General features: G+C 45.5%; 1 protein-coding gene across 1 annotated transcript in view; it reads left to right on the top strand.

Annotated features, from left to right (window-relative positions):
* Nucleotides 1-12,371, top strand: part of LOC144681144 (heme-binding protein 2-like) — a 34,647-nt gene extending 22,276 nt beyond the window's left edge. The window contains exons 3-4 of the mRNA XM_078542871.1: nt 5,871-6,045; nt 12,189-12,371. Of these exons, the coding sequence (XP_078398997.1) occupies nt 5,871-6,045; nt 12,189-12,360 (347 nt within the window). The 3' untranslated portion in view covers nt 12,361-12,371. The remainder of the gene's footprint in view (nt 1-5,870; nt 6,046-12,188) is intronic.
* The last annotated feature ends 1,183 nt before the right edge of the window (nt 12,372-13,554 follow it).

The following is a 13,554-nucleotide window of genomic DNA, read 5'->3' as shown; positions in this document are numbered from 1 at the left end:
CCAAAGGCCGCTTGGCCTTTTCACCCACCCACCAACCGTAAGGTCGGACGGGCGGTGAAACATTTCATTCAATTGGACCTTTAATGTCCTTAATGGGCCTGTTAATTGTCGGCGGGCGAGCTGCCGACTGTTGCACGCGCCTGCCCACTGAAATACCGCGTGAGGGAGCGATGACGTCGGGATGCTCGCCTGATGTCATCCTGCGTCATTTTACACACGTTCAGATCGGGCGCGCACCCGCACGACGAGCGGAAAATTCTACCCCGGGAAATATTACTGATGTCTGCACCTCGACAGTGCTTGTCATTGCTGCCAGAATGTAGTGGGCTGGTGCCACAGAGCTCGCTCATTCTCTCAGTGTGCTCTCAGCACCTTTAAGGAGGGGCTGACCCCCGTCTCTTCAGCATCTGTGACCAGTGACGCTGTGCTCCTGAAGGGCTCAGATGCTGAAGGTGGACAAAGGATCAGATGCTTCTAAAGTTTCATGGCTGTGTCTCTATGATATGTCCCTGATCACAGAGCACAGGCGACCTGCCCCTCAGCCAGCCAGGAGATAGACATTGTCAGAGGCTTCGTGAAGATCTATGGAGTGTCCTCACTGCAGGTCATCATCATCCTCCTGTAATCAAGCGACTATTAGGGCCTCCACTGCATCTCCATGACAGGAGCATTATCACAGAGGGTATTTGAGCTGCCATAAGCCAGACTGGAGTCAAACATTAACAGATGTGATGTGAGGATCTATGGTGTCTCCTCACTGTATGTCGTCATCATCCTCCACAAATCTAGCAGCTATGAGGGCCTCCTGACCACGCCTGTCTCATCTAGTCAGTGCGAGGGCTTATGACCATCATCGTCGCCTCCGAGGACCCCCTGACCCTCATCCCTGTTGGCGTCATCCTCATCAGAGGAGACGTGCAGCTCCTCCATTTCCTCTTCAGCCAGCTCCTCTCCACGTTGCAGGATCAGGTTGTAAAGGGCGTATCTGAAGACAACAATGTGTGTCACCCTCTGCGGACTGTATTGCAGGGCTCCACCAGACTGGTCCAGGCAGCGGAACCTCATCTACAGCATCCCGATGGTCTGCTCCAGCAAGTTACGCGTTGCAGCATGAGCCTCATTATAACATTGTTCTGCTGCAGTCTGAGGCTGCCGCACGGTGTCATCAGCCCCGGCCTCTGCGGGTAGCCCTTGTCCCCGAGGAGCCAATCCTGCAGCTTCTGTGGACCCTGCAAAACTCCAGGGATCTGTGACTGACTGAGGATGTAGGCATTGTGCACACTCCCTGGAAACCGTGCGCACACCTGCAGGATGTGTTTCTGGTGGTCGCACACTAGCTGCACATTCAGCGAATGGAACCACGTGTGGTTGATATAGTCCACTATGTTGCAATAGAGACCTGAGCACCACATGGGTGCAGTCAATCGCACCCTGCACCTATGGAAAACCCGAGATCTGGGTGAATCCAATCCCTCTTGCTTCCTGGCTGTCCTGGTCCCTGGTGAAATGCACAGAGTTGTGTGGCCTCGTGAAGATGTCATCCGTGACCTCATGGATGCATTTGTGGGTAGAAGCTTGTGATACCCCACAGAGGTCCCCTGTGGAGCCTTGAAAGAAGCCACTGGCGCAGAAATTGAGCTACACTGTCAATTTCACAGCCACTGGCGTTGGATACTCTCCATGTCCCCATGGCACCAAATCCTGCAGGAGCCGGCAGATGGGACCGACCAGTTCCCTAGACATGTGCAGTCTTCGGCAACACTGGTTCTTGGTCATCTGCAGGAATGACAGGCAGCGTCTATAGACCCTGGGTGTGGCTAGGCGCTGGCCTGCAATGGCTCACTGGGGCTCGTGGGTGATGTCTGCTGGAGCACCAGCCGCCCCTTCTTCCTGAGGTTGCTGTTCCTGCCTCTATGCAGCCAGGATCCTCAGTCGCTCTCTCCTCCATCGTCTTTGCATCCTGTAGGCCATCAGGCATACAGCTAGTTCACCAGGCTCCATGATCCTGATATACTCAGCCTGCAGGATGAAAGTGAGAGACATGTGGTTAGCATGGGTGCACTAAGAACCTGTCCTGGTTAAGTGTAATGGCCCCATAACACTTCCCGGAGAGTGCTGGCCACCACTTGGATGGTCAGAGAATAGTGCACTGCATGGCTGCCCTATTAGCTTGAGCAATTGGGGAGACGGGTCTAAACTGGGATGCTGACATTGCAAGGAGCTGTGAGCATCGTGGCTGCCCTTAACCCTAACCCCCCCGATTCTCCTGAAGCTTGAAGTCCAACAGGGGACCCTGGCGAGAGCTGCACAAAGTTACTGTGTACTCACCTCCGAGTTCCCCTCAAAGTGCAGGCCACCAAGCTCACTCCTTTTATGTGCTGTTGTGAAACACATTGGCGGACTATCCTGCTGACATGGACGGATGACCCGGGGGAGGGGGGTCCGATTCTGGCGGGCTGGCCTGATAATGATATGCAGATGTATTACCGTGAGTTTCCTAATGAGTTACAATGATGCCCGATAGCGGGCTGAGCGGGCAATCGCAAACTGGTTTACTGCTGTCACAAAACCAATCGCGCCATATTATCCGCTCACGCCACCGATCATGCCGACTCCAGCGGGCACAGAAAATCCTGCCCATGGTGGGAGTGGGATTCCAAACTCATGTTCCTACTCCAGCAGTGGCTGCTGAATTTTCCTAGTGTAATAAAGGCTCCATATGCCAGGCATGAATCCCACTACTGGAGTAGACATGTACCCTTGTGGAAGCTGATACATTGCATCTCTCTCAGGTTACTGGATGCTGCTGGAATGCTGGGTCCAGACTGAGGAAATTCTGTCTTGTTACAGATAAATCATGTTTGACTAGCTTCATTGAGATATTTAATGGTTAAAGGTGGATGAGAGTATAGTTGATATTATGTCTATACACTTTCAAAAGATGCTTGACAAATTAATATATAATAGACTGTTATTAAAATTAAAGCCCATGGGATTAAAGGGGTTGGCAGTGTGGATACAGAATTGGCTAAGAGACAGAACACAGAGAGTAGTGGTGGACAGTTGTTTTTCAGACTGGGTGGAAGTTTACAGTGGTGTTCTCCAGGGGTCAGGGACTATTACACTTTTGATAAGTATTAATGATCTGGAATCGGGTATGCAAGGCATAATGCCAACATTTGCAGATGATATTAATGTTAGGGAATGCAGCAAAAAATAAGGAGGTTCTAACAGGACGTCCAATATAAGTGTAGGAGCATAGGAGCAGGAGCAGGCCATTTGGCACTTTGAGTCTGCTCCACCATTCAATAAGATCATGGCTGATCTGGCTGTGGTCTCAGTTCCCCTTTCCTGTCTGCTCCCCCATAACCCTTGACTAACAGAAATCTTCTAACCCTGCCTTAAATAAATTCAAAGACGCAGCCTCCACTACTTTCTGGGGAAGAGAATTCCACACACCAATGAACCTTTGGGAGAAAAAGGTTTTTACGCCGATGCGTAAAATCCTGCCCCATGTGTTCACATACATGCACAGTAACATTAATTTAGACATTGTTACTCTCCCTCTTACCCTGAGCCCACCTTGTATACCTTAAAATGGAACACCAGTAAAACTAGGAAATAAGAATACCGGTCAAAACAGTTTTTACCTTCTGGGAAGTCATTAGCACCACCATTGGCCCAGCTGTAGAGGGACACTTGAAGAAGACTGGAAGAGCAATAGTAATAGGAAATTCAATAGCTAGGGGACAGGTTGTATTTTTCTGTGACTGCAGAGGTGAATTTGGATGGTATATTGCCTCCATGGTGCCAGGGTCAAAGATGTCACGGTTCAGCTGCTGAGCATCCTGCTGGGGAAGAGTGAACAGCCAGCGGTCTGGTCCATAGCAGTACCAACGGCACAGACGCAATGAGGAATGTGATCCTGCAGTCAGGATTTAGGGAGCTAGGTAGGAAGATAGCATCCTGGAGTTCCTACGTAGCGCAGAATGTGCATTCAAGAGGTCAGAGCTGCCCTTCCATTCCTCTATCTATTAGATACGAAAACTTACTACTACTAATACAGCTTACTACTTAAAAAAAATAAAGACTCACCAGCTTCTCACTTCCTTTCTACTGATGCCATTGAAACATAGGGAATGTAACCAAATGTTTTATTTAAATCTCATTGACTTTCTTAATTTTGTTTTGTAGTTTTTAATTTCCCTGCTCCTTAAACTATCTCCTTAACTTTGGAGATAGGGAAACAAGCTACAATACTCACCAGCCAATTAATTCATACTTTCCAGTGATGTGACATTTTGATTTATTTTTTCTCTCACATTTAATTTCAAACTCCAGCATGCCCAGGCCCACTCCTCCTGCCCAGACTCCCCTTGAGTAATGGAGTTGAATATAAAGGTAGTGATGCTTTTCATGCGGTTTTACAGGGCATTGGTGAGACCACATCTAGAGTACTGTGTACAGTTTTGATCTCCTTATTTAAGAAATGATATAATTGCGTGAGAAGCAGTTCAGAGAAGTTTCAGACGACTGATTCCTGGGCTGAGCAGATTATCATATGAGGAAAGGTTGGACAGGTTGGGCCTGTATCCATTGAAGTTTAGAAGATGGAGGTGATTTTATTGAAACATATAAGACCCAGAGGAGGCTGGACAGGGTGGATGTTGAGAGGATATTTCCCCTTGTTGGAAAGACCAGAACTGGGGGACACAGTTTAAAATTAATGGGTTTCCCATTTAAGAGAGAGATGAAGAGATTTTTTTTTTTTCTCAGAAGGTTGTGCGTCTGTGTAACCCACTTTCCCTGAGATGGGTAGAGGCAGGTCACTGAATATTTTTAAGGCAGAAATAGATAAATTTGTGACCAACAATGGAGTCAAAGGTACAGGGGGTAGGCAAGAATGTTGAGGCCACAATCAGATCAGCCATGATCTTACTGAGTGTGGAGCAGGCTCAAGGAGCCAAATGACTTACTCCTGCTCCTAATTTGTATGTTTTTATGAAAGTGAGATCAGGCGATTGGTTTGCAAAACACGTCCCTTCAGTCTTCAAGCCTCTGGTCACCTGTCATTTTAATTCTCCATTTTGCTTCCATGCTGATCTTGCTGTCCACAGTCTCCTGCCATGTTCCAATGACTCTCATCAGAGCCTCTGCCTCCATTTCCTTTCCTTTCTCTTTGCTGGTTTCCTTTTCTCTCTCTTGTTTTGCTCTTTTTGTTTTCAGGCGGTAGCTGTTCAGATTCTGTCAATCACACCTCCTCCAGGCACATCTTTGGTTTCTTTACAATAGGAAGGAGATCAAGGCCTTGGAGAGGGTGCAGAAGAGATTTACTAGAAATATAGGAGTGTGGATGGGTCTCAGTTACATGGAGAGACTGGAGAGGTCAGAAGTCATTTCCTTCGAGCAGAGAACGTTGCCAGGAGATTTGAGAGAGGTTTTCAGAACCAGGAAGGGTTTTGACAGAGTAAATAAGGAGAAACTGTTTTCAGTGGCAGAGCAGCTGATACCCAGAGTGCATAGAATTTAGATGATTGGCAAAAGGATCAGGTGGAACATTTATTTAAACAATGAGTCACTGTGATATGGAGAGCACTGCCTGAACTGGTGGTGAACCAAGTTCAATATTAAAATTCAAAAGACAATTCTTGAGATAATGGGAAACATTTTTGTGTGTCTGTGGGAAAAGAGGAGGTCAGGGTGATTAGTGGGTTATGTCCACCAAACAACACAGGAGCAGCCTGCCTGGAGGCTGTATCATTCTGTGTGTCTATGATTCAATGTAACCACATCAGTGTTTTCCACATCTCAGCAAAGTCTCCCTGATTCACCATGAGCAATGCTGTAACAATGTGTTTCTTTGTCTACAGGTACAATTGTTCCCATCTCTGCACCTTGGGTAGTTTCTGGATACATGGAAAATGGCACAATGGAACAGACATTCTTGATATCTGTTATGATAGTTGCTGAAGTCATCAATCCACCAGAACCAACAGATCCAACAGTTCAACTAGGGATTCAACCCACAGATTGGTACTATGTCAGGTGAATTTAGTTACTGATACATTGAGTTTGATATTGCTTTAACTCAGCTCTTGTGTCAACATCACCTAACCTAGAATCAGGCTATGATTAATGGGCTCATCCGAGTACATTGGAACATTGGTCAATAGTAATTGTATAATGGAGTGATTCATATCTCACAATCTGCAGTTCCTTCTTCTGAGAACAGAGCGAGACCTCCCCATTCACATTAGTCAGGTTCATGTGGAGTTAGCTCCTGTTTTTCCGACACTCTCACATCCACCACATTGTTTATTTTTGGAAGAACAAATTCACATCCTTGTTTTATATAGATACAATAAGCATAGTGGGAGAGGAAGTATTGGAGGGACTGGCATCCTTGAAGGTGGATAAATCACCAGGGCCGGATGGATTGTATCCAGGCTTTTGAATAAAGCCAGGGAAGAAACCGCAGATGCTCTAAGGATCACTCTCCAATCCTCAATAGGATTGGAGGCCTGCAAATGTCGTACCATTTTTTAAAAAGGGTGTGAAGGATATGCCCGAAAATTACAGGCCAGTCAGTCTGACTTCAGCAGTGGACAAATTATTGGATACAACTCTGAGAGACAGGATGAACTGGGACGGATCGATCATGGATAGTCAGCCTGGTTTTGTTCGGGAATATTGTGTCTTTCTAGCTTAATTAAATTTTTGAGGAAGCAACAAGGAGGATTGATGAGAGTAGTGCAGTGGATGTTGTCTACATGGATTTTAATGAGGCATTTGACAAGGTCCCGCATGGCAGACTGTTCAGAAAAGTGAGATCCCATTGGATACAGGGGAAGGTGGCTGGTTGAATCCCAAATTGGCTCAGTGACAGGAAACAAAGGGTTTCCAGTGGTTTTCCATGAGGCTCATTGTTGGGACCTTGCTGTTTATTGTATTTATTAATGAATTAGACTTTAACGTGTGAGGCATCATTGGGAAATTTGTAAATGACACAGAAATTGGCTGTGCAGATGATAGTGAAGAGGACAGCTGTTGACTCCAGAATGATATCAATGGTTTTGTTGAGTGGGTGGAGAAATGGCAAATGGAATTCAATCCGGAAAAGTGTGAGGAAATGCAATTGGAGAGGACAAACAAAGCAAGGGAATATTCAATAAACGGGAAATTATTGAGAGGGTTTGACAAAGTGAGAGACTTTGGAGTGCATGTCTACAGGTCCTTGAATGTGGCAGGACCGGTGGACAAGATGGTTAACTTAATCAGGCGAGCTATTTAATATAAAAGCAAGGATATAATGATGGAACTTTATCAAATGCTGATTAGGCCACAGCTGGAATTCTGTGCACAGTTCTAGTCACCACATTACAGGAAGGACATAATTGCTCAGGAGAGAGTGCAGAGGAGATTTACAAGAATTTTGCCATGGCTTCAAAATTTCAGTATGAGGGGAGATTGGATAGGCTCTGGTAGATTTCCTTAGAACAGAGGAGACTAAGGAGTGACCTAATTGAGGTGTACAAAGTTATGTGGGGCCGAGAATGGGTAAACAGGAAAGACTTGATTCCCCTGGCTGAGGGGTCAATTAGCAGAGGACATAGATTTAAGGAGATTGGTAGGAATATTAGAGGGGACATGTGGAAAAACTTTGGAATTCACTGCTTAAGTTGGTGGTTGAGGCTGAAAAGCTCAACTCTTTTAAATGGTACCTGGACCTGCATCTGAAACATTGTAACCTGCAAGGCTACGGACCTATTGCTGGAAAGTGGGATTAAAATGAGTGGTTAGTTTTGTTTTCCTCTTTTTTGGCTGGTGCAGACATGATGGGCTGAATGGCCTGTTTCTTCACCGTAACTTTTCTATGGTTCTATGGTTAATCAGTGCCTCACCCAAAACCATTTCATTTCATCATCTCATTGAGATGTCTGATGTTCTATTCTAATTAGTTTAAATGTCCCTTTATCTGCTCTTTCTGTGCTTAGTCATAACTGGCACGGTTCCAAATGTTACTGGCTTCGCTCCCAATCCCTTTGGATGGGACATTTTCCTCATATGTGTCTGGATGATGAATGACAGTGTGATTTGCTGATCTCAGAGAGGATCAAGCTGGGCCCAGTCCTTTCCTCACTAAACATTCACCAATTCACACTATCAGTGAGGGTCACTACACAGGACGATCTCCAATGTGGACATTGTCCCCCTGCTGCAATGAACAGTGATGCTATTTTGTCATCTGTAGAGCTTGCACATTGAGCTTTTACAGTGAGCAGTTGTGATCACAGAGATTGCTGTTTGGTAAAATTACGGCCTAGTTTTCACTCTCTTTAAATTATTGACAGAAATTCAGACTTGGGGCCTGTGAATTCCCAACCAGTGACCCCTGTGAACAACAATTCACTCCAGGAATTCCTGATCACAGATTCTGTCCTCATATTTTAAACAATCAAAGAAAGTGGAAGTTTTCCCTTCAAAGAGTAGAAGTTGGGGTGGGAGGAGTTTCTGAGACATCAGCTGGATGTGGATCCTTTATATGGGTTGGCAGTATGTGGTAGATTTGTAGAGAGCTGGAAATTCTGCAGGCAATTTGTGCACAGCAAGATCATACAAACATACAAATTAGGAGCAGGAGTAGGCCATCAGCCCCTGGAGCCTTCTCTGCCATTCACTAAGATCATGGCCGATCTGACTGCGGCCTCAATTTCACTTTCCTGCCTACCCCCTATACCTTTCACTCCCTTACTGGTCAATAATCTAACTCCGTCTACCTTAAAACTATTGAATGACCCTCTTCTGCTCTCTGGGGAAGAGAGTTCCACTCACTCAAGACCCTCTGAGAAAAAAAAACGTTCACTTCATCTCCATTTTCAATAGGAGAGCTCTTTTTAAACTTTGCTCTCAGGTTCAGGTCTCTCCAACAAAGGGAAAAAACCTCTCAGCATCCACTCTGTCAAGCCCCCTCAACATCTTTTATGTTTCAATAAGATCACCTCATTCTTCGAAACTCAAATTGGCCCAACATGCCCAACCTACTCCCTACCCTAAACAAAAACAGAATTACCTGGAAAAACTCAGCAGGTCTGGCAGCATCGGCGGAGAAGAAACCAGTTAACGTTTCGAGCCTTCATGGCCCTTCGGCAGAACTGAAGCATAGTTAGAAGAAGGGAGAAATATAAATTGGTTTAAGGTTTGGGGTGGGGGTGGTGGTTGGTGGGGGGAGAGAGACACATTGAGGGTGTAGTGATTGTGGAGATGAGCAGATAATCTGCTCATCTCCACAATCACCACACCCTCAATGTGTCTCTCTCCCCCCACCAACCACACCCCCACCCCCCACCCCCAACCTTAAACCAATTTATATTTCTCCCTTCTTCTAACTATGCTTCAGTTCTGCCGAAGGGCCATGGAGGCTCGAAACGTTAACTGATTTCTTCTCCGCCGATGCTGCCAGACCTGCTGAGTTTTTCCAGGTAATTCTGTTTTTGTTTTGGATTTCCAGCATCCGCAGTAGCTTTTAGCTTTTTGTTTTTACTCCCTACCCTCCCCGACTACTCACCCAGCAACTGGTTGAACCCTCCCGATCCCATGACCAACCCCCATCCTCCGCGGATACCCTCCCATTCCCGTGCCAGCCTCTGGCTCACCCTACAATCCCACCACCCCCACTGACCACCAGGCATCCCCCGATCCTACCCACTTACCTTGCACACTTACCTTCTCCCTGGCTTCTCAAAATGGCTGGGTCCAAAAGATCAAAAGACGTAGGAGCAGAAGTCGGCCATTTGGCCCATCAAGCATGCCCTGCTATTCAATGAGATCATGGCTGACCTGATAATTCTCAACTCCACTTTCCTGCTTTTTCCACATAATCCTTGATTCCCTTACTGAATAAAAATCTGTCTATCTCAGCCTTGAATGTACTTTGCGGCCCAGCCTCTCCAGCTCATTAAACTTTAAACTTACCTGCTTTATAGCAGCTGGTGCCATAAAAAGGGTTCTGGCCTCCTCTCGAATGATTCTGCTGCCCTCGACTGAAGGCCTCGGGAACACGCTGCACTGCACATTTCTCACCTGGCCCGAGGCGAAAGGTCGGGACAGGAAGGTGCAGCTCCTGAGTAAGGTCAGAAAAAGGAGCAGAGTGGCAATGCAATAGTCGTTGTCAATTCACGGAAGTTCTGGCCCAAGTTCTCTGCCTCAAACTGAAAGCAAAATTCAATCATATTATGGTCACTGCTGCCTAGATGTGCCTTTACTGTTACGTATCATTAAATAATCCTGTCTTGCTGCCCATGACCAGGTGTAGCATCGTCTGCTCTCTGGTTGGCTGTAGAATGTGCTGCTCTAAGATACTGTCCCAAAAACACTCTCTGAGCACATCTTGCCAACCTGATTCATCCAATTTATATGTAGATTAAAATTACCCATGATTATCACTGTACCTTTGTCACAAGCCCCTGTTATTCCTTTCTGATACCCGCTCCTACAGTGTGGTTACTGTTTGGGGCCGATAAACCACTCCCATAAATGACTTCCATCTCTTCCCAAACTGATTCTTCATCTTGGTTTTTAGAACTAAAGTCATCTCTCTCCAAAGTACTAATGCAAAACTTAAGGAACAGAGTTAACCCTCCAATTTTTCCCAGCTCCTGTCCTTCTGACTTGTCACATACCCTCGAATATTCATGTCCCAGGCATTGTCATCGTGCAGCCATGTGTTTGCAATGGCTATCAGATCATACATATTTATTTATGTTTGGACTCTCAATCCATTCATTTTATTGTGAATGCTCCATGCAATTAAATACAGAGCCTTTAGTTCTATGCTTTTTCTATTTCCATAACCTCCAGCTTTATCTGCTGGCGCACATATAAGTTTCTACACTCCGTCCCTTCCTGCCACACTCTGACTATCATTTCCCCTATTGATTCCTTGCTCTCCCGCCTTGTCTTCTCTCATCACATCCTCCAATACTAGATCCCTCGGCCCCACAAATTATTTTCAAGTCCTAGCTGCCAACCTAGTTACATGACTCACCAGAACACTGGTCGCAGCACAATTCAGATAAAAACTGTCCCAGCAACACAGCTCCCACTTTCCCCAATACTGGTGCCAGCGACCATGAATCGAAACCCAATTCTCCCACACCATAAGACCATAAGACCATAAGACATAGGAGCAGAAATTAGGCCATTCGGCCCTTCGAGTCTGCTCCGCCATTCAATCATGGTTGATAAGTTTCTCAACCCCATTCTCCCGCCATCTCCCCTTACCAATCAAGAACCTATCTATCTCGGTATTAAATACACTCAATGACCTGGCCTCCACAGCCTTCTGTGGCAATGAATTCCATAGATTCACCACTCTCTGGCTAAAGAAGTTTCTCCTCATCTCTGTTCTAAAAGGTCTTCCCTTTAATCCGAGGCTGCGCCGTCGGGTCCTAGTCTCTGCTACTAATGGAAACATCTTCCCCACGTCCACTCTATCCAGGCATTTCATTATTCTGTAAGTTTCCATCAGATCCCCCCTCATCCTTCTAAACTCCATCTGCTGCCCTTGTCCTTCTAGATGGTAGCGATTGTGGGTTTGGAAGATGCTGTCTAGGGAGCCTTGGTGAGTTCCTGCAGTGCATCTTTTAGATGATACACACTGCTGCCACTGTGCACCAGTGGTGGAGGGAGTGAATGTTTGTGGATGGGAAGCCAATCAAGTGCGCTGCTTTCTCCTGGATAATGTCAAACTGCTCAAGTGTTGATGGAGCAGCGCTCATCCAGGCAAGTGGAGAGTATTCCATCACATTCTTGTAATTGGTGGACAGTCTTTGGGGAGTCAGGAGGTAAGTTATTCACCACAGGATTTCCAACCTCTGACCTTCTCTTGTAGACACAGTATTTATATGGCTAGTCCAGTTCCGTTTCTGGTCAACGGTAACCCACAGGAAATTGATAGTAGGGGATTCAGTGATGGTAATGCCATTGAATGTCATTTCCCTGTATTAAATCCAATCTGCCACTTGTCTGCCCATTGGGCTATCTTAGATATTATGTCACTACAGCTGTGGATGAACTGAATGGTGGAGGATCCTCAGTGGGCTGAATGTCCTGACAATCCATTTGGCTTCCATACGGGCTTTGTCAGGAGGAACAAAAATGAAAATTATATATTCTTAATTCTGTTGCAGGGATTTTGACCAGAAACTTGATGGGCAACAATATGAAAAACTCGTGACTGAATTCCGGCAGGACTTGGAACAAGACAATCGACACTTTGATCCAAAATTTATCATTGCTTTTTTTAACACACATGGGCTCATGCAAATAGCTTTTAGAAAGATAGTAAATCCTCTCGGGTAGGTTTTGTTGCCTCTATAGACATCGAACAGTGAGATGTGCTTAACTTTATTCTTAAACTGATTGAACCTTCCACTAATTACACTTTGGATTTAAGCTGGAGTACTGTGCAAAGTTCTGGTCTCCTTTCCTAAGGAAGGATATATTTACCTTAGAGGGAATGCAATGACTGTTCATTAGACAGATTACATATATGTGCTGGTATTGGGGTTATGAACAATTCCACCAATGACACATTCAGCACTGAGACCCTGTTTAGAAAATTGCCCTCTACTGACAGATAACTCTGACTCCCAAACACACTGCTGCATTTAATCTTTATTCAAAATTATACAAACACGTTAGCATCAACAGTGAGCCTTTCTTCCTCATTACATAAACTGGTCCCTTTAGTTGTTTTGTTCAGTGATTCTAAACAACTGCTCTTTCCAGGTGTCGAGCTCAATGTCTCCCACACTATCCAGTGACAGACAGATCATGGTTCTCACCAGGGGCTGTCCCTCCTTGTCTTTCCCAAAGTCAAATAAAACAGAGGCTCTTCAATCCTGCTCCACCATTCAGTAAGATCATGGCTGATCTTCTCCCTCAATTCCACCTTCCCACACTATCCCTCGAGTGTGTAATCTGTCTAATAAACAGGCATTGCAGTCCCTCTAAGGAAAGTTCATCAAACCTTAGGTAAGGAGGCCAAAACTACAGTTGTGGTGTCACCTATATAATTGAAGTAAAATTTATTTTCTTTTTACTCTCGTAGTAATAAAGGCTAAGATACCATTTGTTTTCCTGATTGCTTGTTGTAACTGCATATTACCTTTCTATGCTTCATGAGTAAAGACACCCAAGCCCTTCTGAATACCAACATTTTCCAGTCACTCACCCATGCAAAATATTCCACTTTAAATTTTTCCTATATTTGGCAGACTTCACATGTCCTCAATTGAGATTCCGTCTGCCACCTTCTTACCCATTCACTTAACCAAACAAATATGGAGAAACCACATGGTCTTCTTCCCACACGTTAACCAGACATGAGGATCCAGCCCTGGCAGATCTGACTGTCCCTGACACAGGAGCCCTGACTGCTGCTGTTGCTTTTCATATTGTTTATAATTAGGTTCCTCCTTCAATTCCAAGTTATTTGCTCATGTTTCAGGTTCATTTCTGACCAACCACCTCTGTGGGCAGCAAAGGTAAAAT

The sequence above is a fragment of the Cetorhinus maximus genome, chromosome 5 (genome assembly GCF_964194155.1).
Source record: "Cetorhinus maximus chromosome 5, sCetMax3.hap1.1, whole genome shotgun sequence".
Lineage (NCBI taxonomy): Eukaryota > Metazoa > Chordata > Chondrichthyes > Lamniformes > Cetorhinidae > Cetorhinus > Cetorhinus maximus.
This window is presented reverse-complemented; position numbering and strand designations above follow the sequence as displayed.